General features: G+C 44.6%; 1 protein-coding gene and 1 long non-coding RNA gene across 9 annotated transcripts in view; one reads left to right on the forward strand and one right to left on the reverse strand.

Moving 5' to 3' along the window:
• MCF2L2 (MCF.2 cell line derived transforming sequence-like 2) overlaps positions 1-25,592 on the forward strand; it is a 235,307-nt gene that overhangs the window by 162,615 nt on the left and 47,100 nt on the right. For all 8 annotated transcript variants that reach the window (XM_081189996.1, XM_081190002.1, XM_081190003.1 and 5 more), the window contains 3 exons: positions 4,906-4,998; positions 18,777-18,869; positions 23,831-23,956. In XM_081189996.1, the coding sequence (XP_081046122.1) occupies positions 4,906-4,998; positions 18,777-18,869; positions 23,831-23,956 (312 nt within the window). The remainder of the gene's footprint in view (positions 1-4,905; positions 4,999-18,776; positions 18,870-23,830; positions 23,957-25,592) is intronic.
• LOC308585189 overlaps positions 18,796-25,592 on the reverse strand; it is a 76,918-nt gene continuing 70,121 nt past the window's right edge. Inside the window, exon 3 of the long non-coding RNA XR_014007131.1 lies at positions 18,796-18,933. This is a non-coding gene — a long non-coding RNA (uncharacterized lncRNA). The remainder of the gene's footprint in view (positions 18,934-25,592) is intronic.

Raw genomic sequence — 25,592 nt, forward strand, 5'->3', positions numbered from 1 at the left:
CAAGAATATCCTGGGGCACCTTGTCAAATGCCTTGCTGAAATCAAGGTAGGCTACATCCACTGCGTTCCCTTCATCTACCAGGCTTGTAATTCTGTCAAAAAACGAGATCAGGTTAGTCTGACATGACTTATTTTTCAGAAATCCATGCTGACTATTGGTGATCACAGCATTCCTTTCTAGGTGCGCACAGACTGCTTGCTTAATGATCTGCTCCAGAATCTTCCCTGGTATTGATGTCAGGCTGACTGGGCGGTAATTATTTGGGTCCTCTCTTTTCCCCTTTTTGAAAATAGGGACAACATTTGCCCTCCTCCAGTCTGCCGGGACTTCACCTGTTCTCCAGGAATTCTCAAAGATGACTGCCAGTGGTTCTGAGATCACATCTGCCAATTCTTTTAATACTCTTGGATGCAGTTCATCTGGCCCTGGAGACTTGAATACATCTAAACTGGCCAAGTATTCTTGTACTATCTCCTTAGTTATTCTGGGCTGTGTTTCCTTTGCTGAATCATTTGCTCCAAATTCTTCAGGTCGGGCATTGTTTTCCTTATCGGAGAAGACTGAGGCAAAGAAGGCATTGAGAAGTTCAGCCCTTTCTGTGTCCCCTGTTTGCATTTCACCATCTTCTCCTCTGAGTGACCCCACTGTTTCTTTGTTCTTCCTTTTGCTACGAACATACCCATAGAAGCCTTTTTTGTTGCTTTTAACCTCTCTAGCAAGCCTGAGTTCATTCTGTGCTTTAGCTTTTCTGACTTTGTGTCTACACGTGCTGGCTATTTGTTTGAATTCCTCTTTGGTGGTTTCCCCCCTTTTCCATTTTTTGTACACATCCTTTTTTAATCTTAACTCAGTTAAAAGTTCTTGAGATAGCCACCCTGGCTTCTTTAGGCACCTTCCATGTTTCCGTCTCATTGGTATTGCCTGATGTTGTGCTTTTAGTATCTCCCTCTTAACAAACTCCCAGCCATCATGAACTCCCTTTCCTTTTAGTATTACTGTCCATGGGATCCCACCCAGCACTTCCCTAAGTTTTATGAAGTCAGCTTTCTTAAAGTCAAGAAATTGAGTCCTAGTATGCTTGGCTGCTCCTTTCCGCTGTATAGTAAACTTCAGAAGAGCATGATCACTCGCGCCTAATGATCCTTCCACTTCTACCCCACTAACCAGATCATCAACATTGGTTAGGACCAGATCTAAAATGGCTGTTCCTCTTGTTGCTTCTCCCACTTTCTGGACAATGAAGTTGTCTGCAAGGCCAGTGAGGAATCTGTTTGACCTTATGCTCTTGGCTGAGTTTGACATCCAACAAATATCCGGGTAATTGAAGTCCCCCATTACTACTATCTCCCTTCCTTTTGCATGCTTGGCCATCTGTTCCAGGAAGGCATCATCTATGTCCTCCGTTTGGTTTGGGGATCTATAGTAAACTCCCACAATGAGGTCCCTGTTATTCTTCTCTCCCTTAATTTTGACCCAAATGCTCTCACTTTGGCTTTGAGGTTCTGAATCTTGGATCTCTTCACAGGTATACACATCCCTGACATATAACGCCACTCCTCCTCCTTTCTTGTCTGGTCTGTTTCTCTGAAATAGATTGTATCCCCCCATTATTACATTCCAATCATGGGACTTATCCCACCAGGTTTCAGTGATGCCTATTATGTCATATTTAGTTTGCTGTACCAAGAGTTCAAGCTCATCTTGTTTATTTCCCATGCTTTGCGCATTAGTGTACAGACATTGAAGTCCATTAATCATTCCCCCGTGTCTCTTATTTAAGGATTTTTTCCTCCCACCACTAGGTCTGCGTGCTGTTTGCTCCATTTGGTCTATGACATTTGGATGATCATCTTCATCAATTGATAGGCTCCTACCTTCAGGAGCACTGTCTCCCTCCCCCACATTAGTCAGTTTAAAGCCCTCCTGATGAGGTTTCTGAGATTTTTGGCAAAAACATTTCTCCCAACCGTTGTGAGGTGCAGCCCATCGCTTGCCAGAAGTCCATCTTCAAGAAACTGCAGTCCGTGATCTAAGAATCCAAACCGTTCCTGTTTACACCATCTGCGAAGCCAGCTGTTCACTTCCACTATTTTTCCCTCTCTCCCTGGGCCACGTCGTTCAACTGGGAGGAGAGATGAGATGACAATTTGTGCATTTAGTTGCTTCAATTTCCTGCCGAGAGCCTCGTAGTCTCTTTTGATCTTCTGGAGGCTATTGCTTGCAGTGTCATTGGTTCCCACATGAACCAAGAGGAAGGGGTATTTGTCAGTGGGTTTTATGATTCCTTGCAGTCGTTCAGTTACATCTTGGATCTTAGCCCCGGGGAGACAGCACACTTCCCGAGACATCTTGTCAGGCCCACAAATCACTGCTTCTGTTCCCCTCAGTAGGGAATCCCCTATCACCACTACACGCCTCCTCTTAGGTTTGGTCGGGGTTCTTCCATGAGCTGTCCGTTCCAAGGTCGCCTGCACATTCCCTGAGGACTGACTATAACAATTTAATTTCTGAATTATTTATAGTTTTTTTCCCTCTGTGTGTAGATCCACCCTAAGTCACTTTGAGAGATTCCTTGTGTAAAGATTTTTAAATCAAATTTTTAAAATTCGAATTAAACTAAAAGAGAATTTAAAAAACAGTATATCCAACAGAAAAAACTATAGAAAAGAATACATTAATAAAAATCCTCATATGATTCTCATAAAACACAAAATTATAAATATGTCTATGTAGCACTCAGGCACCATTTTGTCTTAATATTCACACAAATGATTTTGTTGTTGTTGTTGATGATGATGATAGAATGATAGAATTATTATTTCATAGCGGCTGTTGGAGTAGGACCCCTCTCCCATGTTCCAGCAGCCTGTGGAGGCCAGAACAAAAACGACTGTCTTCATCACAGCGGCCGTTTCCTTTTGAGACCACATCCACACCACATGGCTAAAGTACTTCTATTTCTGCTTAACAGTCATGTCTTCCCCACTACGAATCCTGGGAACTGTAGCTTGTTAAGGATGCTTAGAGTTGTTAGGAGACCCCTATTTCCTGCACATAGATGTGATTTTCAGAGTTCCCAAGGAACAAGGATCGACTGTTAAACCCCTCTGGGTTTTGTTCTCTGTGAGGGGAATAGGGGTTTCCTAACAACTCTATACAGTGGTACCTCGGGTTACAGACACGTCAGGTTACAGACGCTTCAGGTTACAGACTCCGCTAACCTAGAAATACAGTGGTGCCTCGCAAGACGAAATTAATCCGTTCCGCGAGCCTCTTCGTCTAGCGGTTTTTTCGTCTTGCGAAGCAACCCTATTAGCGGCTTAGCGGATTAGCGCTATTAGCGGTTTAGCGGCTATTAAAGGCTTAGCGGCTATTAAAGGCTTAGCGGATTAGCGGTTAAAAGGCTATTAGCGGCTATTAAAGGCTTAGCGGATTAGCGGCTAAAAGGCTATTAGCGGCTTAGCGGCTTAGAAAAAGGGGGGGGAGCGGAAAAAAATCGGAACACTTGCAAGACGTTTTCGTCTTGCAAAGCAAGCCCATAGGGAAAATCGTCTTGCGAAGCAGCTCAAAAACGGAAAACCCTTTTGTCTAGCGGGATTTCCGTCTTACGAGGCATTCGTCTTGCGGGGCACCACTGTAGTACCTTGGGTTAAAAACTTTGCTTCAGGATGAGAACAGAAATCGTGCTCCGGCGGCGCGGCGGCAGCAGGAGGCCCCATTAGCTAAAGTGGTGCTTCAGGTTAAGAACAGTTTCAGGTTAAGAACGGACCTCCAGAACGAATAAAGTTCTTAACCTGAGGTACCACTGTAGCGCCAATGGCAAACTCTAGTTCCCATTTTGGCCGAAGAAATGACTGCTATAGTGGTGCTTTAAATGTGTCCTGCAAATGCAGGCTGATTAAGAATTATTTTGGGTGAACATGCCGGGAACATCACCACAAACCTGTTTGGTGTAGTTTGGAAAGTGGCATCTAGGCTAGCCAAGATTTCCCTTCAAGCAGGCTCTGAAATTGTGATATGAATGTGGTTCAGATCTGAATTAAGGGGAACCCTTAGCCGTGGTTAACACTGGACTTTATAAAGAGAGCTGAGGTCGGGGGAGAAGACATTATTCTGCTGGAGGGGCTGTGCAGAGGAAGCGTATATTCATCAGCCTGGTTTCCTATTTGTTAACCATGCTTAGAAGGCAGGCAGAAGTATGACACACGTTGGATACAACGTTTAAGTACAGAAACGCACAGAGAAACGCAAGAAAACTTGGATGCAATTATCTAAGACGCATGTCGAAAAAGAAACACAAAAGAATTAAATGATACAGACTTCCAACAGATTTATAGTCGTCAAAAAACCGAGCTGAAGAAGGCGTGTACTCTGAAACAGGGCCCTGTCCTGGTTACCACTACTGAGTCGTACATCTGATTCACACTCCAGATACTCCTTTTTGGCCCTATTTGATCCTTTATTCTTTATTCTTTATTCTGATTTTATATAATGTGGACTCTTTTTGACTGCTATTGAGACTTGTATAAAACAATTGTTGTGCTATATCACTGTATATTTGAAACTACATTATTTCTGTACTTAAACGTTGTATCCAAACTTACCATTACTTTAAAACTATCGTACTTACACGTTGTGTTTAAATTTACTACTAGCTTCAAACTGTTATTCTTAGCAGAATACACACGTTTTTCATTTCAACTCTTGAGTAGGAATTATTCCTTATATTGAAACTTTTGGCCAGAGTTCTTGATATATCCTTTTCAGTACACCCTCATTCCTTGCAGATTTCATTTGAAATATGAAGTGGTATACAAATCACCTAAATTAATAAATAATTTGGGAAAGAAGATGTTCGGTTGCTTATTTTTTGTTGTTTAACATTTGCTTTCTTTTTGATTCAGAAAGAAGATCTCCAAATATACGAGAAATATTGTCAAAACAAGCCACGGTCGGAAGCTCTCTGGAGACAATGTGGAGACAGCCTCTTCTTTCAGGTAGGGATTATTATTTAAATTTACTAGATGCTGCTTCTTGTTGCAGGCAACTCAGAGAGGCTTACAAACAACCATCCACCCACTAAAACCAAGAAGAAGAAAAATACATTAAAAGCACACACACAGGCAGTTAGATCCAGGCAGTCAAGCTCGCAAAGGCTTCTCCTATTTCTGTATTCATTAAGCTCATACTCTTGAACCAAGCGCTTATAAACCCTACAGAGGGAAAGAACTGCTGAGCGGGTTCATCTGTCCTTCCTAAGCTCACACTTTCCCTTTTCTCTTATGGAGGCTGCTGCCAAACGACATCTTTATTGATTTGTTTGCACAAAGTTTGCAAAGAGATTATATGACGTCTGCTGTTTATTGAGCATTCATTCTGATTTGTTTGCAAGCTTGCAGCAATAACTTGTTATCCCACACTTTTAAGTGCACTTTCCTGATCGCAAAAAGGTCTCCCCTTTTCTTTTTGGAAAGCAAGTTTCTTGCACAAGAGTGCTGAATCTAACTTAATAACACACCCTAAATGTGCTGGTTTGGGTTAAATCCCAGTTGCAAAATAGCCACAGTCTGGAAGAGGCCTGCGTGAAAGATGTCATCTCATCCTTGTTTGCTTCTTTGAACCTCTGTCCTTCCTACATAGGGACATACTTGGTTCCACAAGGCTTCTCAGGTCTCAGAAGGAATGTATAGACCCCCAAAGTGCACACACCTCAAAACACATTATTTGTCAGGGACTGTGCTGAAGAGGGCTGCACTGAGGAAGAAGGATGGGAGCCTCCCCCTCCCCCTGCTCCTGAATCTTCCCAGGAGCAGGAGGACACTATAGATTTGGAACAGTGGTTTGCAGAGGGGCCTAGTTCCGAAGGCAGAAGCTGGGAAATACTGGATGGGGAACAGCTAGCAAAAGAAACACTAGAAGAGAGAGAGATAATAATAATAATAATAATAATAATAATAATAATAATAATAATAATAATTGATGTCTTTTAAAGATAGGATAGCTGCTTATTTCCTTCACATCTGAAGGGAGGACATTCCACAGGGCGGGCGCCACTACCAAGAAGGCCCTCTGTCTGGTTCCCTGTAATGGAACTTCTAGCAATGAGGGAACTGTCAGAAGGCCCTTGGCGCTGGACCTCAGCGTCCAGGCTGAACGATGGGGGTGGAGATGCTCCTTCAGGAATACAGGACCGAGGCCGTTTAGGGCTTTAAAGGTCAGCACCAACACTTTGAATTGTGCTCAGAAACGTACTGGGAGCCAATGCAGATATCTCAGGACCGGTGTTATGTGGTCCCAGCAGCCACTCCCAGTCACCAGTCTAGCTGCCGCATTCTGGATTAATTGCAGTTTCCAGGTCACCTTCAAAGGTAGCCCCACGTAGAGCGCATTGCAGTAGTCCAAGCGGGAGATAACTAGAGCATGCATCACTCTGGTTAACAGATTCACAGTCTCTGTACAGCATTCACCCCCCTTCTCCAAAGGCACAGAGAGCTCAGAAAGTGTTAGAAGAGAAAGCGCAGAGGGTACAAGCTCAGATTACAAGACCTAGAAGTGACGTAGTTTAATAGGGACGGAGGAGGGAAGGACCACCATTTCTAGGAGATGTGTTCTTTGTTCTCTCGCTGTGATTATTAAAGATTATAAGTGGTAAGACGTTTCTTTCATTTGATCTTCTTATCTACTGCCATGGGGGTGGGGGGAAAGAAGTTGATTCCCCAAAGCTTAACAGTATTCCTTTTTTCCTCTCCCCCACCCTATATTTTCCACATAGGAATGATTTGTTTTCTACGACCATATGTCCCAGAAGTCCCAGAGTTATAAAGCCAGATATAAAAGCTATAAACAAAGCCATGTTTATCTTAAATGTCCAATGGAGGTTTAAGGAAAGCCCAACTTCTAGACTCCGACCTCCCTCATCCCTTACAGGATAGCCACCCTCTTTTGGAAAAGTATTTAGTAGATGGTGACTGCCCTTTTAACTTTTGTAGATGGTGACCCAGAGGGTTGATCCTTAGATGGCGAAGACATTGTTCAAAAAGGATAGTGTTGTAAAGGCAGTCCTTTTGATATCTGGAGCTGTTATCACGTTCCTTAGATACAGAGAGGTGGTACTTTTAGCTTGGGCTATTTATTCACTCTTCATCAACCTTACATTGTCACTGGAATAAGCCTTCCAGATGATAGTGGTCACCCAGTTCCTATCAGCCTTAGCCAATACAGCCAAAGGTTGTGCACAAAGAGAGTTATCCAGTTTTTTGGAGAAGGAAACAGAAAATCCACTCCAATTTTAGTGCAAGGATGGGGAGCCTTGCAGATTTTGCTAGAATACAGCTCTGCTCATTGGTGATGACCATTAGCCATTGTAGCAGGAACCCCCCCACCCCAATCATTCTGTTTGCACAAACTTCACACACACTCACACTCACACACTACATACGCCACATTTCTGTTATAAATTCATAGAAAATCAACCATACATCGGATTTGCACTGTTCCATTTTTTACTCCATGTGACAAAGACTATCAAAGGATCAAAGGGGGGTGCTTGGTTTCTGGTCAGCCATAATCTCTTCAGCATACCAGCACATCCACAGGAGCCCTGCCCAGTTGCTATGTCAACCCTGATAATCCCAGACAGAAGACAATCAAAATCACAAAGAACAGTGGATTCACCACGGGCTGAAACAAAGGACAATGATCAGATCTTCCCTCTGGGGGCAGGAAACTGCAAACTCCCCATTGTCACCTGGAAAGTACTCATGGGGAGGGGGAAAGGAGGAACCAGCCAGGTGACAGGACACTCAGGTTACCACCACAACTCCTCCCTCAACCCCTCCTTTCTGTAATGAATGCATGATGTCAACCCTTTCTGTAACGTATGCATGATGTCAACCCCTCCTTTCTGTAATGTATGCATGATGTTTCTGGGGGTGGGCTTGACCTAGAGGAGGGGAATTTCAAAAGTTTTTATAAGGTCTTGCGGCCCATTGTTCTGGGTCTTTCCTCTCTCCTGCAAGTGAGGGGAACACCCTGATGCATCAGTTCAATAAAGGCCAAGCCTACAGGCTGCTGTTTTGCTCCAAGTTATCCTGGTTGGTGTCTTTGTTTTGTCCAAGGGAGCCCTCAGATTTTTCCGTTAACAGTTGGCGACCGCGACTCAGGGACACTTGGTTCTCCTGTAAAGGTGAGAGGGGAGATAGAAGGGATCGGGCGCCACTGGGCAACCTTAGCCCAGGGATCCTTCTTCCTCTCCCTGCCTTTTCTTTGCGGGCGGTAATCAATCGTCACCAAAAGCTCAACCAGGGGAGCAAAGGCAAGGTCAAGCCGGCTAAAAAGAAAAGGATCCTGAGATTTGCGGGGGACATCTTCGAACGTGAGTATGGTTTGAAGTCAAATACATTGGGAGGGGGGTGGAAAAGTAACGTCCCCACGACAGCCAGACTTTCCTTCTTTCATTTCTGACGGTATCCTTCGGAGTCGGCCGGGTACGTTCTCTCTCTCTCTCTCTCCTTTTTTCCCCCGATTCTCCCCCTCGGAGGGTGGCCAGGGAAATCGCGGAACTTTTCTGTCTGACGTTATCTCTCGGGGTCGTCTAGGAACGTCAAATCCTTTCCCTTTCTCTTCCCCAATTCCTTACGCGGAATGTGACCGGGGAAATTGTGGTACTATTACTGTTTTCCGATGTTCCCCCTCGGGGTCGTCCAGGAACGTCTTAATCTCTCTCTCCTTTTCTCCCCCGTTTTCCGTCTTGGAATTGAGTCCGGGAAAGCGTGGCTCCTTTACTGTTTCTCTGACGTCTTCCCTCGGAGGCGTCCCTACAATTTGTTTTCTCGACCCCCGATCTGGCACTGCACTGCACAGGCGTCCAGTAGGGAGCCCGAACTTAGTCCAAAAGGCTAGGCAGGAGGCTGTTGTGGAGGGTAGAAGGTAGAAGTTTTCGGGCCAGGTGTCCCGAGGTAGAAGTTTTCGGGCCAGGTGTCCCGTGGTAGAAGTTTTCGGGCCAGGTGTCCCGAGGTAGAAGTTTTCGGGCCAGGTGTCCCGAGGTAGAAGTTTTCGGGCCAGGTGTCCCGAGGTAGAAGTTTTCGGGCCAGGTGTCCCGTGGTAGAAGTTTTCGGGCCAGGTGTCCCGAGGTAGAAGTTTTCAGGCCAGGTGTCCCGTGGATGAAGTTTAAGTTCATGTATAAGATTTATTGAAATGAGTTTGTAGCTTGAAGATAAGTAGGAATTGTGTTAGTCAATGGTACTTTGAGTACTGAAAGGATCTTCTATCTGTCCCCCCTTTCTTTCCCATTGCCTTTCCTCCCTTGTGTGTGTGTTTCCACTCTTTCTGTCTTTAGCGTACTTCGTTAACGAAAAAAGCCCAATAATAACATATGAGAGAATGGGAGCTCGCTAAACACCCTAGCTGGACTCCTCCTGGCAACAAAGCTTCCATGAAGCCTTTTTGCCCCAGAGAGGACTCTAATATGCCCCTCCAGCTTGTCATTTCCAATTAGAGAAAAATAGAAATAAAATAAAGGGGCAAAAATGGTTAAGTTTGTGTTGTTAAACTGTAGCCTAGAGCTGGAACATGAAACTGTAAACTTAATGGTGCTCAGAAGGCAGTAGATATAATAACAGCCCAGCATTAGAGATCTTAGTTTCTCTTAAAAAAAAAAAAGAAGAAGAATAAAATTAAAAAAAATGAATAAGAGATGTACTCAAAGATTTAGAAATATTTCAAGGGTTTGTATTTACATTGGCCTTGGCATCCACAGACTGTTCTTAAATGCACATAGTTTTAAACTGCAAGCTTGCTTCAAAATTTTAAATCTAAGAAAGCCATGTTGCGCCTTATCAATCTTAAAACAAAACAAAATGGAGAATGGAGTGTGCAAATGTTTGTTATTTGAGAGAGGCTCTAAAAGAGAGTTTCCCTCCCAAGTGGTGAAATCCTGTATACGTGCTACTTGTGTTCTGAAAGGGGGATTACCCCACCTCTTTCTTCTAGTTTTAAGTGAGGAGGGTGATTCTAAGTCTAATGGCAAATGATGTTTGTTGTAACTTTTGAGTTTGTGAGAAGGTGAAGTTAACCTAATGTTTCTGCTGCAAAAGCCTAGTTGAGCACAACTGCTCTCTCAAACTAAAATGCAGTGTATGTATTTCATTAAGCGTATGCCTATAAAAGTATGGTGTTCATTCTAAGAAAAAAAATATTTGAGTCCAGTTTTAACTTTGATTTGGTTGGACAGAAGAGTTATTGTAAGGCTCCTGATATCAGTCTCTATAAGGCTTCATGGCCTCTTTTGTTTGAAAATGCCCCCCCTCCCCCTTGTTTCACCCTGCCTATTTCAGTTGGTTTCTCCCTTCTTACTTCTGTGCTAGGTAAATTTACTCCCGAGTAAGCTTCCTTTAAAGGAAACTGCAAAGGGGGGAGGGGGCAACACTTGTGTATTCCCTTTAAAAAAAATCAAATCTAGGGCTGCTTTAACTGTGCTTTATAAGAGATCCTCTCCCTATCTTACGAAAACTGTTCACTTCTTCCTTAAATATCATTTCAAACTCACTCAAACTATCTCAAGATCTGCAAAAAGGGTTCTGTGTAAAGTTATGTACTTTTATTTTCCTCTTCCTTAGTACATGATATGAGCATAGATGTTTCCTTTCCCAGCTGGAAATCTGTACTTAAATGGTGTATGCCTCTTTGGTAGTACAAATCTTGCTGCGAAATCTTGCTGTGAACCCTATATTTTGGAGGGTTGGACTAGATGACCCCAGGGTCCCTTTCAACTCTCCCAATTTGTGGCTGTGTGGAAGACCATGTGTCTGCAAGCATTGGAGGGTAATTCTTAAATTCTGGTGTGGTAATGGAGTTGAAATTCAGCCTAGCTTTGCTTTTTAGTTTTAAAAGGTGCGAGATGAAGCCATGATGTTTTGAAGCACAACTGGTAACATCAAGCATTTGGGTGATTACAGTGTTTATCATTTTGTCTACTATTAAAAAATCAGACCTCAAAGTCAGCTCAATACATAGACGCCTTGACCATCCATCCTGTAAATAAAGGGCAGTAGAATTTGTCTGCAAATGGTAAGGCTGAAATGGCTGAGAATGTTAAAAAAAAAAAAAAATCCTATGAATTCTAACTCTGGCCATTTTTACTCATAAATAAGAGAGCGGTTGATTGTTCCGCGAATGGCCAGAAGGATATTAGCCCTTTCCTGTACATAAAGGAAGCAGTCTCTTGCTTGGGCTGAAATTGCTAGTTTTGGTGAATACTTAAATTGCTGAGTTCCTCTTTTTCGTTTAAAATCAAACCCTGTTTTCAAAATCTACTCCTTGCCCTTCCCTTCCCTTATTCAAATGGTAATTTAGCCAAAGGATGCAACATTTTCAATAGTATAAAAGGTTTGCTGAGACATGAACTCTGCACATGCACAGAGGCTAGATCAGCTAAAGAAGAGAGGGAGAGGAAGGGGGGAACTGTAAGGGGGGAGAGGAGGTTTCTTCCAAATGTAAAAGAAAACTCGGAACCATTGAGGAACCATTGAGGGAAATCACCCTTAATCTGTCTTTGCTCCAGGGGCTATTTAAGACAAAAGGCTAAAAAAACAAACAAAAAAAAAACAAAAAAAACTAGCCCATCAAAAAGTCAAGAGCTTTCCAGGTTCCAAATCTTAACATGCCAAATTCTTTTCACAGGTAAATATCAAAGCATTCCCCCCCTCAATGGGAATTTTAGGAACAGCATTTCCTGACAGACTTCTCACATGAAATAATTTTCCCTTTTAACAGGATATGTGAACCCCGATAACAAAGTGTTTGTCCCTTTTTCCTCCCACAGCAACTTTCTTTCTGTTCTGTGAAACAAGTCTGAATCCCTGCTACAGTTTGACTTCCATCTCTTTGTGGCTTTGACACTTTTTTTTAAAGTTACAAATAATCTGTTTTCATTTATTTAATCTGTCTCTCCATGATGTCTATGAAGTTAATCGAAGCACAACCAAACATTGTTTGTGGAATGGTATTTGTTTACCTTTTTGCCTGAGCATTTCTTATTAATTCTGTCATCTTGGCTAGTGCAAGGTACTTGCACAACTTTAAATTGCCATTCATTTTTTTTCCTTGGTATTAAGTCATTTTCCAGTATTGTCCTATAGCCGATGTTGTCACTTCAAGAAACACTCTTTTATTTTCATTGTTACTTCAGATTTCTTAAAATTGTGTGTCTTAGCATTTATTTATTTTTCGTTCCTCATAAGTCATTGTGTGTGTTTCATTATTATTTTAACCTTGTATTTTTTACAGTTCTCTTTCTCTCCAAAGTGAAGGAAAGCAAACGAACTTGGCAGATAATAACAGTAGTTATAGGAAAATGTGATAATAATATTGGAATGAATGAAACGCTTAATGTGCTAAGATTTTTTATTATTTGCAGCTTCCCATGAAAACTGGAGGACATCCTTCTTGTCTAACTGTGTTTTTAAGTCGCCCCAAAACCCTGCCCCTTACAGGATATCACTTCTACAGATGTGCAATGATGAAAAGCAGCAACAACCCAACCCCTTCGCCATCACAAGACCTGCAACGCCAGAGTTTTCAAAGTGCCCACAGCTATCTCTTTCAAAGGATATAGACTGATGGGGAGTGGGCCTGACAAAGGGGGGTGGAGTTGACTTGCAAGGACATCTTTTCACTTGAACCTCAAGCCTCTGTGCTCCAGGATTCAAAAGATACATGCGTAAAAGATCACAATTGTGTCAAGATATGCAACTGATATTTAATTAGTTTGTTTTGTATTAAGTGTTATTATGTAGGAATGTTGAAATGTGTCTGACAGTGTGTTACTTCCACAAGGGGGGTATTTTTGTGTGTAATTTTTATGTTTAATGTCTTATTGCTTGCACACCAATTCTCATGCATTTTATACTTTCTGATAGCTCACACTATTGTGTAGTCCAATGTTTAGATAACCACATTTCATTGTCCCACCTGGCACTCTGCCAACTTTCCCTATCCATTTTAAAATGTGCAAAAACTTGCTTTACCAAGGAGAAGCTTATAAGATACATGAAGGTGCACATGCTTTGGTTTAGCAGGAATGATCCCTTATAGAGTTAAATTGACTTATTTGGACAAAGTGCCCTTTTAAGAACGGTTTTCCTTTACAGACTGGTTTGAAAGGTTGAGAACCATGGGCACATAAATTCAAATTGGACTCAGTTTGAATTGGGCAAGTGTATCCAGGCTGCAATTAGCTTTTTGGTCCTTAAAGTGCAAGTGATCTGCGAGACCAGAGCCTGTAATAATAATAAGAAATCCCATGGATTTTGGCCAAGGCGAAGACATTTCTCTCAGGACGTGTCCGAAACCTGTGCCAGCTGTGGTGGGTGCCAGGCTACATGATGAATATGAAAGCCCTAAGTGGATTCACCAGGGATTGCCACTACTGCGACACCATGCCGATGTGAGACCACAGAAGAGCTACCTTGACACCTGAGAACACACAAATGGCGGGGGGGAAGCAAACTGCACTTTTCAGTCATTAGTGGACCTTCCTGCCTAAATGTAAAGCATAGATCACTATTGAGAAAATATTTCTTCCAAGGTGCTAGAATACCACAAGTAACTGAGCAGTGCACTGTTACACCATTATATTTCCATGCAAATATCCTTAAAGTAGCATGATATCCAAGTCCCTTTCAGGTTCACATGGACACACACATCTGGGACGGAGAATACCAGGTTATTATTTACCACCTTAAATTGTGCGGAGAAAAGGATTGCAAAGTAGCCACCTTTGCAATCTTATCTCCGAAGGGGGGAACTGTAGCAGGAACCCCCCCACCCCAATCATTCTGTTTGCACAAACTTCACACACACTCACACTCACACACTACATACGCCACATTTCTGTTATAAATTCATAGAAAATCAACCATACATCGGATTTGCACTGTTCCATTTTTTACTCCATGTGACAAAGACTATCAAAGGATCAAAGGGGGGTGCTTGGTTTCTGGTCAGCCATAATCTCTTCAGCATACCAGCACATCCACAGGAGCCCTGCCCAGTTGCTATGTCAACCCTGATAATCCCAGACAGAAGACAATCAAAATCACAAAGAACAGTGGATTCACCACGGGCTGAAACAAAGGACAATGATCAGATCTTCCCTCTGGGGGCAGGAAACTGCAAACTCCCCATTGTCACCTGGAAAGTACTCATGGGGAGGGGGAAAGGAGGAACCAGCCAGGTGACAGGACACTCAGGTTACCACCACAACTCCTCCCTCAACCCCTCCTTTCTGTAATGAATGCATGATGTCAACCCTTTCTGTAACGTATGCATGATGTCAACCCCTCCTTTCTGTAATGTATGCATGATGTTTCTGGGGGTGGGCTTGACCTAGAGGAGGGGAATTTCAAAAGTTTTTATAAGGTCTTGCGGCCCATTGTTCTGGGTCTTTCCTCTCTCCTGCAAGTGAGGGGAACACCCTGATGCATCAGTTCAATAAAGGCCAAGCCTACAGGCTGCTGTTTTGCTCCAAGTTATCCTGGTTGGTGTCTTTGTTTTGTCCAAGGGAGCCCTCAGATTTTTCCGTTAACACCATGTTGGCTAGGACTCATGAGAGTTGGATGCTGTTACCGGAAAAATCCGAGGGCTCCCTTGGACAAAAACAAAGACACCAACCAGGATAACTTGGAGCAAAACAGCAGCCTGTAGGCTTGGCCTTTATTAAACTGTTGCAACAGGGTGTTCCCCTCACTCGCAGGAGAGAGGAAAGACCCAGAAAGATGGTGTGCAAGACCTTATAAAAACTTTTGAAATTCCCATCCTCTAGGTCAAGCCCACCCCCAGAAACATCATGCATACATTACAGAAAGGAGGGGTTGAGGGAGGAGTTGTGGTGGTAACCTGAGTGTCCTGTCACCTGGCTGGTTCTTCCTTTCCCCCTGCCCATGAGTCACTTCCAGGAGACAAAGGGGAGTTTGCAGTTTCCTGCCCCCAGAGGGAAGATCTGATCATTGTCCTTTGTTTCAGTCCATGCTGAATCCACTCCCATATGCAAGTTCTTTGTGATCCTGATTGTCTTCTGTCTGGGACATAGGCGCCGACTCCATGGGGCTTGAGGGGGCCCGAGCCCCCTCAAAAATTCGTTTGGGGGGGCTCAGCCCCCCCAATAATCTCGGGCGGCGGTGGGCGCGTCCGCGGCTTTTATAGGGCGCCCGGCGCGCACCAGCTCGATAACGGGCACCGGCGCGGCGGGGGGCGCCGGGCCGGGGGAGGGGGGCGGCCGGCCTGTCTCCTTGGCAACCCCATTGAGCAGCGCCGACTCCCCCGGGAGGGCCATCCCCCCGCGCCGCCGATCGCCAACACCGCCGACGCTGTGGCTGCCCGAGCCCGAGCCAGAGCCTGAGCCCGAGCCCAAGCCAGCCAGTCAGTCAGGAAGGAAGGAAGGAAGGAAGGAAGGAGAAATGAGGAGGGAGACGAGGGAGGAAAATTGCGCGCAGGGTGAAGAAAGGAGAAGGGCGAACGAGACGAGCTTCCAACCCAAAAAAGGGCTGGAAGACTGGGAGGATGCAGGATCGGGAAAGAAAGCGACGCCTTCCCCGCCCGCGACGTCGCCCGCTTGTCATTGGCAGCGCAGCGGGCACCCAGAGGGGCTGGGCACCGGCGCAGGGCTGCTCCGCAGCCGCGGAGGACAGCTGCGCGGCTAGCAAGGTGTGCCGCGTAGAGCGCGGCCCTTGTGTGGCCCGGTGGCCAGGCAAGCTCGGGCGGGGACCCCCATGCGAATCTAAGACGGGAGAAGAGGGCAGAGCAAAGGGGGTCCCTTCCCCAACCTCCGGCTCTGAGACTTCCCTGAGCCCCAGAAAAGCGAAAGGATTTTCTCTTCTTTTTTTTTAATAAATATTTTATTAAGTTTTCAAATACAAAGTTAGAAACATACACTGAAGAAAAAAGTAAAAGAACAAGAAAAAGAAAAAAAGAAAAAGAAGAAAAGAAAACCAACCATTCAACACATTTTTTATATAACTAACTGGACTTCCTCGCATCTCCCTTACCCTGCATTCTTTATAATAAAGATATCAGCAAATTATTACCTTGTTTCGTACCTTATTTTGTACTTTTCAAATACTATACCTCTAAATTTAACATACTTTTCATCAGTTACTTATATCTTAAATTAAACATAGTATTACCTTAGATTTTGACCTTTTCTTACTTAAAATATAATTTCCTGTTTCCCAAATCTAATTGCTGAAGCTATAGTTTCCGAATCGTGTAAATTTTTAACATTCATACAACTTATATTGTTTTTGTAAATAGTCCTTAAATTTTTTCCAGTCCTCTTCCGTTGTTTCTTCTCCCAAATCTCGGATTCTGCCAGTCATTTCAGCCAGTTCCATGTAGTCCATCAATTGCGTCTGCCACTCTTTCAGTGTGGGCAAATCTTGTGTCTTCCAATATTTTGCGATAAGTATTCTTGCTGCTGTAGTTGCATACATAAAGAAAGTTCTATCCTTCTTTAACACTTTCTGGCCAACAATGCCCAAGAGGAAGGCCTCTGGTTTCTTGGGAAAGGTATACTTAAATACCTTTTTTAACTCATTATAGATCATTTCCCAGAAGGTCTTCACTTTTGGACAAGTCCACCAGAGGTGAAAGAATGTCCCTTCAGCCTCCTTACATTTCCAACATTTATTATCAGACAGGTGATATATTTTTCAAGCTTGACTGGGGTCATGTACCACCTATAAATCATTTTCATAATATTTTCCTTCAAGGCATTACATGCCGTGAATTTCATTCCGGTGGTCCATAACCTTTCCCAGTCCTCAAACATGATGTTATACCCAATATCCTGAGCCCATTTTATCATGGCTGATTTGACTGTCTCATCCTGAGTGATTTTCTCTTCAACCTGCCCTCCATCCTCTTGCAGAAAACTCTTTGCCTGCCCTGCCCGTATCTCGTTTTTGCTTTTTAATTCCACACACGCACCCTTCGGACTTCGTGGCAATCGGGCGCGCGGGTGCGTTTCCTAAGAGAGTGAGGACCCCCACCTCCTCCCCACCTGCTCCCTCGCCAGCCAGCCAGCCGCGCGCCCTAGCCGGAGAGCCCCGGCCGTCCCCGTCGCGCAATCGGCTGGATCTCCCTTCAGCAGGCCGTGCTCACAACTCGGCCCAGGGACCCCCAGCAGCGGATCTCCGGCTCAGCTGAAGAATCCGGCAACAAGCTCCCTCCTCCCCAATCGCTCCGCCGAAATACGCTCCAAAACCCCCCAGATAGGCCGCCGGCCGCCAAGTCTAGTGGCGCCCTGAGCGAGGGTCTCTCCCCAACACCGCCACCTCGAACTGCGTTCTCCCGGCTACCCGAGCGAACCAGCGGCAGGACCCCCCAATATTTTTTATAAGTCGGCGCCCCTGGTCTGGGATCATCAGGGTTGACATAGCAACTGGGCAGGGCTCCTGTGGATGTGCTGGTATGCTGAAGGGATTATGGCTGACCAGAACCAAGCCACCCCCCTTTGATAGTCCTTGTCATATGGAGTAAAATAAAAATGGAACAGTGCAAATCCGATGTATGGTTGATTTTCTATGAATTTATAACAGAAATGTGGCGTATGTAGTGTGTGAGTGTGTGTGTGAAGTTTGTACAAACAGAATGATTGGGGTGGGGTTCCTGCTACAATGCCACGGCGACTGGAAGGCCACAGGTTTTCCATCCCTGTTCTAGTGAATGATCTGAGGAGGACATCCATTTTTATTATGGCACCACCTATCTCTATAGGGCCAAACTCTGTTGAAGCCTAAAATGAGAATACGAACCCTTAGAAATAAGGGACATGATGTTTTCTGAATTGATCACGTTCTTTTCACAGGGTATCCACTAGCTCCTGATCTTTAAAATAGGCCATGGGCCTCTTCTCCATGTTCCCACCACCCTGATAATGGGTTCTGTGATAATGGATTCTGCGTCCCTGTGGAACGCCCTCCTGTCAGATGTCAAAGAAATTAACAACTATATGACATTTAGAAGACATCTGAAGGCAGCCCTGTTTAGGGAAGTTTTTAATGACTTATGTTTTAATGTATTTTTAATCTTTTGTTGGAAACCGCCCAGAGTGGCTGGGGAAACCCAGCCAGATGGGCTGGGTATAAATAATAAATTATTGTTATTATATTCTCTCAGTGGGTTCTGCTGGAATCATGAAAAACAGCGTAAATGAATCAGAGATCTTAACTAATCTGGGATAAATGATGAGGAACTTTGGAATAAGCCATTCTTGCTGTTAACCATGAGACGCTCTAAGCATCAGTCTTGGGACAGACAAGCATAGTCCTTACAGCCTGTGAAACAGGCATTTGGACACTGTTCCTAAAAGGGAATGATTGTCCTAATGGGCCCTTTAAGATATATTTACAAGATTCTAGTGTTGGCTAATGTAAATCTAGTTCCTAATTATGCTTCAAAGACACGGGGACATAATTTGAATTGTATTATTGCAAGCTGCATGAAACCTTATTTTGAAAGCTACCAAAGGACATCTGTGTTTGTGAACAGGAAAAGATGTTTACCTCATAAAAACAACAAGCTTCTCACTTATAGAAGCCATTAAACTGTAGTTCAGTCCTGACCGTTGTGTTTAGGGCTGCCATACGTTTAGGTTTTCCCAGAGCCGTCCGGGTATCGGGCAGCCATTTTGAGTCCGGGTGGATTTTCGGCAAATTGGCAAAACAACAAGAACAATCTGGCATCATTTCATCCCCACCTTTTGCTTTGTCTTTTCCAGGAGTGCCAGCGGAAACTGGACCAAAAACTCTCACTTGACGCTTATCTCTTGAAGCCAGTCCAGAGAATTACCAAGTACCAGCTGCTGTTGAAGGTATGTCTTCGGCTTGTCTTCAGGTACTCTGCAGCCAGCCCACAGAATCCTATGACTGCTCAACCTTGAAGGGGAGGGGAAAGCTGGTGTTAGATAATGGTACCCGAGAACACTGTGCAGTTCTGCGTGGGATTTTATGATGGACTTAGCACTGGTCACGCTTGCAGGTTTTGTGCATGATGTTGCCCTCGTCAAAATGCTCTTCTGTATTATTTCCCTTTTTAATTTGGATTTACTGCAGATTTGGAACACCTTAAGCATTGCGACCCCACAACTGAGGATTAGCATGTAGATTGTGTAGAAAGGCCTGGGATTTAGAATCATAGAATCATAGAATCATAGAGTTGGAAGAGACCACAAGGGCCATCGAGTCCAACCCCCTGCCAAGCAGGAAACACCATCAGAGCACTCCTGGCATATGGTTGTCAAGCCTCTGCTTAAAGACCTCCAAAGTAGGAGACTCCACCACACTCCTTGGCAGCAAATTCCACTGTCGAACAGCTCTTACTGTCAGGAAGTTCTTCCTAATGTTTAGGTGGAATCTTCTTTCTTGTAGTTTGGATCCATTGCTCCGTGTCCGCTTCTCTGGAGCAGCAGAAAACAACCTTTCTCCCTCCTCTATGTGACATCCTTTTATATATTTGAACATGGCTATCATATCACCCCTTAACCTCCTCTTCTCCAGGCTAAACATGCCCAGCTCCCTTAGCCGTTCCTCATAAGGCATCGTTTCCAGGCCTTTGACCATTTTGGTTGCCCTCCTCTGGACACGTTCCAGTTTGGTGTGTGTGAAAAAGGACTCGTGGCTTTAGAGCAAGAACCCCCAACCTTCGGCCCTCCAGATGTTTTGGACTACAATTCCCATCATTCCTGACCACTGGTCCTGTTAGCTAGGGATCATGGGAGTTGTAGGCCAAAACATCTGGAGGGCCGCAGGTTGGGGGTGCCTGCTTTAGAGGCTGAGCCGAAAGCACTTGCTGAGTAGCTAAAACCACCACTTTTCTTTCTAGCAATGCTATGTCACAGGTTATCGCTGCTTCTTCTAACAGACTGGTCCTTGCTGACCTTGGGTGGGTGCAAATACTTCCAGGACAGCTATGCCATGTTTGTTGTGAGATAGGGCTGCCCCACGCCTGGAATTTCCTGGACATAACCAGGATTTGTCCGTCGAAATTCGTCAACGTCAAAAATCGTTGAAAATGTCCGGGAAAATCTCAACAACTTTGCCAAAAAGTTGCCAATAAGCAGAGCCCTGGGTAGTGGATCTGGGGGTCTGCAGTACTTAGCTAATTGGAAACCACTGCTTTAAACCCTTGTTCATGGCCTCATCCTGACTCTGTATTCTCTTCCTCCTTTTCTCTATGGCAGTAAGCTTGCTTGCTCCTGCCTACAGAATTGCAGCAAGGTGAAGCCTTGGTCTCTGATGGCCGAGCTACAGATTACCTAGGGATGCAGTGAATTGTCTTCAAATACTGTACTTTTATCTTTCTTTTTTAAAACAAACTTCTTTTTTGGGCTTTATAAACAGGGATCGTAGAATGAGAAATGATACAAATAAATAGACCACATCTTCTTGTGCCATTTGTCTATCACAAAAACAACAAATTTGCACTACCGTATTTTTCGCTCTATAACACGCACCTGACCATAACACGCACGTAGTTTTTAAAGGAGGAAAACAAGAAAAAAATATTCTAAATGAAACAGTAGATGTATGATTTTTGTGGTTCATGCTGTGGCCACAGACATGTGATCTGATGGTGAGTTTGGGGTGACCCAGTGCAAAAATCCTGAGGATCCATGTGGATCCGTGCTTTGTAACCACGTTTTAAGTGGGGAGGGAAGGAAAAGCACTCAAGGGATAAGGAGCACGCGTGGGGTGGGTGGAGAAGCAGCTTTTCTGCGAGCTGAGCAGGGAGGGAAAGAGCACTGTTGCTTTAAAGGTATACTTAAGGTATTTGCCCTGTGCCTGGGGTTTTTTCCATTTAACAGTTTGCAGCCTTTTTCTTCGCTCCTTGTTTTGAGGCAGAATAGATTTGAGCAAGTGAGGAGGACTTGGATTGCAGGGGATTTGCTATTAGCTGTGTAAAAGCTCTCCTCCTTGCAGCCTTCTACTTTGTTTGTACAGGTGGCTACTGGTATCAGGTTCAGTTTGAGTGATAAGCAGCCACCAGCAGCAATACAATGGAGCACAAAAAGCAGTAGGGGCACTAGGACCCAGACAATGCTCAAATCTATCCTGCCTGAAAACAGCTGAGAAGCGGGGGGGGGGGGATAGCCTTTTCTTTTACTTCCTGGTTTTCACTGCGCTCGTGGCTCAGAGCTCCAGGTTGGTTTTGGGTTTTTTTTGCTGCTGGTTGCTTAAACTTTATCCTTCCTGATCCAAGCCCTCCTGTCCCTCTGCAGCCTCATTGCTCCATTTAGAGAGCGCTGGGACCTTTGCTAGCTGAGGCTGCAGCAGCTGTTACCGGCTACTTTAAAAGCGCCTGCTGGCTTTGAACTGCCTGCCTTCTCCCGGCTTGCTATGGCTCCCGTCTGTCCCTCCTTGCGTGTAAGCGGCTGCTGCCCGCTTTGCTGCCATGGCTCTCCTTCCCTCCCTCCTCCTCAGCTCCTCCCCCTCCTCCTGGCTGTAAAGCAAGCAAAGCTAGAGCCGTTCAAAGCCCTGCAAGCGGCTCCGCTTTGCTTGACTGACGGCAGCCATGGCTCCGGTCGAGTGCATTCGCTCCGTAACACGCACAGGCATTTTCCCTTACTTTCTAGGAGCAAAAAACTGCGTGTTATGGAGCGAAAATTACGGTAATCTCTACAACATATGGTTCATTATTTGTGGTCATTGCACAAGTTCTTGGTTCGTGGAGTGGTTTAAATAAAAACAATAACAGTAACAAAGGGGAAACAGAACAGAGTTAACATTCAACATTGCATAGCTAAAACACTTAATCAGGAGTCCTTGCGGTTGTGCTTACATTAAGTATGAGTAAATACTTTTATCTTTTTTAAACAAAGGATTGCTGCTGTGGGAGACGTATCTGTTTGAGCACAGGAATGGCAGTGGGGTTGGGGTATCTTTAGCCATTTCTCTTGGTTCTTCAGCATATACAGAGAGAGAGAGAAAATCAAATTTTCAACAAAAGCATTTGAAACTTTTATTTCCTGCCATCTGTTTGGGAACTAATGTTTGCTCACTAGAATATACAACTGAATCTGAATTTGATTAGTATGCTCAGTAGTGATAAGGAAACCTTCTGCCAATTCATCCCCCACTACTATCTTTTCCCTGTTTATCTATCACAGGGGGCAGCAAGGTTTATCTTGCCTGGGCCAGATCAGTCCCGTGGAGATCCCTCCGTGGGCCGGATCGTGTGAGAGAGAGAGAGCCTGCTTTTTTTGGCACCTGTGTCTGCGTTTAGCTCAGCGCGCAAGCAGGCGACTCAGTTCAGGGGTGGCTCGTGGGCCAGTCAAACGACCTCCGTGGGCTACTTCCAGCCCATGGGCCTAAGGTTGCTGACCCCTGATCTATCACAACACCTTTTTATCTTTGTTTTAACTGAGATCTTGTATCTTTTGTTCGGTGGCTTTTGTATACCTGCAAAGCAAATTATTTAAAAATGGAAAAGAAGAACCAGACATATGCACCCAAACTGCTTTTCTACCCATAAGGAAAAAGAGGAGGAAGCTTTCGTCTTTTCTTTCTTTCTTTGTTTGGGAGTGCATTTTTCATTATTTTGTATATATTAGTACTGTTAATTGTTTTAATTTTTTTTATGATGTATTTTGTGTTTTGTGAAACTTTGTGTTTTGAACTGCCCCAAGAGCTATGGGCGTAGGGTAGTATACAAATGAGTAAAATAAATCGTTTCAGCTCATACTACCTTCTAGTTCACCTCCTGAGTGTGAAAGATGTATTTAAGTTAGTCAGAATAATAGAATCGTAGAATTGGAAGGGACCCTGAGGACAATCTAGTCCAACCCCCTGCTGTGCAGGAATAAAATAGTTTTAGTACTATTGTGCTACACTAACCAGGCAAGCAGAGTCCCTGCTTATTTGCTAGCAGCGTGTTTGATATAAATATATATATTGGTTGTTATGGTGTTCTTTGTTTCATTTCCCCGAAGGCCATTTGTGCCTCTGTAGTGAAGCATGCATTGCAAATACCTTTCCTACTTAGGGGTATTGTGGTGCTTATAATATCCCATAGAGCAGCAAGCAGTGGGAAATGTGAGCAAACATAGACTTACTGAGCTGATGAAGGATGAGGCGCAAATGTCTTTGTCTTCTCACCTGGCAACCAGCAAATGTGGGCTTTTCGTAAACAGGTGAGCACCAGGGTCAGAAAAGGGAGTGGCCTGAACACCAACTTAAAGTGGCATAATAAATAATAGTTTGCTCTCTTGCCCTCGTTGGTGAAATGATGTCTTTTGCAGATATGAGCAGACAGAGGCATTTACAGCAATTTACAGGGGGTGCAGCAATTTCATGAGATTATAAGAAGGGTGGTGCTGGATCTGACTAAGTCTCCCTTTCTGGGGCTTCAGATGCAGCGCTAGCTGTGCCCATTCATCAGACGAGGGTTGGGTCTGTATCCTCAGTAATTTTTCTTGGAATATAATGTCAAGATGGCAGAAGATGTCCCTGACCCAAGTGGTCATTTATTTTAGCGTGCATATACCCTCTTGATTGTACCGGCTTGCTAAATGGCAAGGAGAATCTTAGCACTCATCTGCACCCCTGGATTTCTGATCCAGTGCAGAAACACGAGATTTTCCTCGCCGTTCAAGCTGGAAAATCAAACTTGACAAGCGGCTATACTAAGGTAAATTCCACTTCAGCGAGTGGTTGCTTTGAATGCACTCAACCTTCTGCCACAAATCTGTGCCTAAAGATGTTTCTGTGACGGGAAATGTTAAAGAGGTCCCCTCGGGCATAATCAGTCTGTCTTTTGTATCCATTTCAAAAACAGGAAATGTTGAAATGCAGCAAGAATTCAGAAGGCACAGCTGAACTGGAGGAAGCTCTAGCCACCGTGATTGATATCATCAAGTCGGCGAATGACTCCATGCATCAGATAGCAATTACAGGTTATGAGGTGTGTCTTTTAGCCAACGTAGAGTATCCTATAGATCAACGGCTTTCAAACCCTACTGTTCTTTGCAACCTTGTTGGTTTCCTCCATGGCAAGATAAATCTCTAGGGCCCCAGATCAGAGCTGCCTAACCTTTGACTCCAGACCCCAGATGTTGCTAGACTACAGCTGGTAGCATCCATGACTATTGATCAGACTATTGATCAGGCCCCTGGCAGTGCGATCCCAGTGGGGTGCCATCGTGGCTGCCCCCTGCCCCCAGGCGGCATGCCCCGCCCTAGGACGCTGGCAAGGCCCCTGTGGGCGGCACGCCAAGCCCCTGGGATGCGCACTAGCCCTGCCCCCACCTGTTCTTTGCCCCCCCCCCCTGGTGCTGAAGCATGAAGCTCCGCCACTGGTCGGAGGGCCACAACATCTGGAGGGCCAACTCTACCCTACCCTAAATAAGCTTGGAACAGGATATCTGAAATGCCACCTCGTCTCATACAAACTTTCATACCCTCTTAGGGCTTCATTAAATGCTCAGCATCCCAGCAACTTTGAGGATCAGGTGGGTGGATATACAGAACATGCCTTTTCTGTTGTCTCATCCAGACCTTGGCATTATTGTTTCAGGGTGCTTGCCTGCTTGCCTTCCAGAGGGCGCAAACATGAGAACGAGCCTTTTCTACAGGGGCTCCCCGTTTGTGGAATGCCCTCCTCCAGGAGGTTCGGCTGGCGCTTTCATTATACACCTTTAGGCACCAGCCAAACAGTTCCTCTTTAACCAGGCCTTTGGCTGCTCAACATCCTCCACCCCTTTTAAATGTGCTTGTGCGAGAGGGTTATAGGAGGGGGTTATTGATTTGTTTGTTGCTCTTATTTTTATCATGTATTTGGTGTTTTCATGTTGAATATTAGTGTTGTGAACTGCCCTGAGATTTTTGGATGAGGGTCAGTATACAAATTTTATAAATAATAACATAATAATAAAATAAATTAAAAAATTGTCCAGTAGCACCTTAGAGACCAACTAAGTTTGTTCTGGGTACAAGCTTTTGTGTGCATGCACTTTTTAATAATAATAAAATATTAAGGTATTTCCATTTTAAATAGCACAATTTGATTAAGCCAATCGTTTAATTTTAAGTCATTTGTATGATAGCTCTTTTACTTCTTTGGAAAGCAGACCCCCATCATTATTAAAAAGCTGCTGCCCTTTTGCTTTTTAACCTTTCCACCCAGTACAAGGCCAACCCAACTCAGTATGTTCTTCAAGCTATGCAGTATAAATTCCATGTTTGTAGGCAGTTGCCTAAGTGCCCCAGGTACTTTGATGTCAGCAGTGTGTCAAATCAACTCAACATTCCACTTATGCTGGCTGACAAAACAGGAAGTGATTTCCGTCAGAGGGATTATGACCCGGGGGATAATTAGAAAGTGGAACCTTTTTTCTTGGTGGTGGGGGTGTGCAGGGGTGGAGGAAGGGGTGTGTGGTGGGGACAGACCGCCCTGGGTGTCTTCGCTGAGGGGGGTGACATTTGGCAGTTGTGGGTGGGCAACACGCTGAATGTCCACCATCGGCGGCTCGTTACACCCCCGGCTGCAAAGCGCGTGCGCCACTCTGTGCACCCAAGCAGCTATCCCATGCCTGGGAGGG

Source organism: Podarcis bocagei (assembly GCF_964188305.1).
Source record: "Podarcis bocagei genome assembly, chromosome: 4".
Classification (NCBI taxonomy): Eukaryota; Metazoa; Chordata; class Lepidosauria; order Squamata; family Lacertidae; genus Podarcis; species Podarcis bocagei.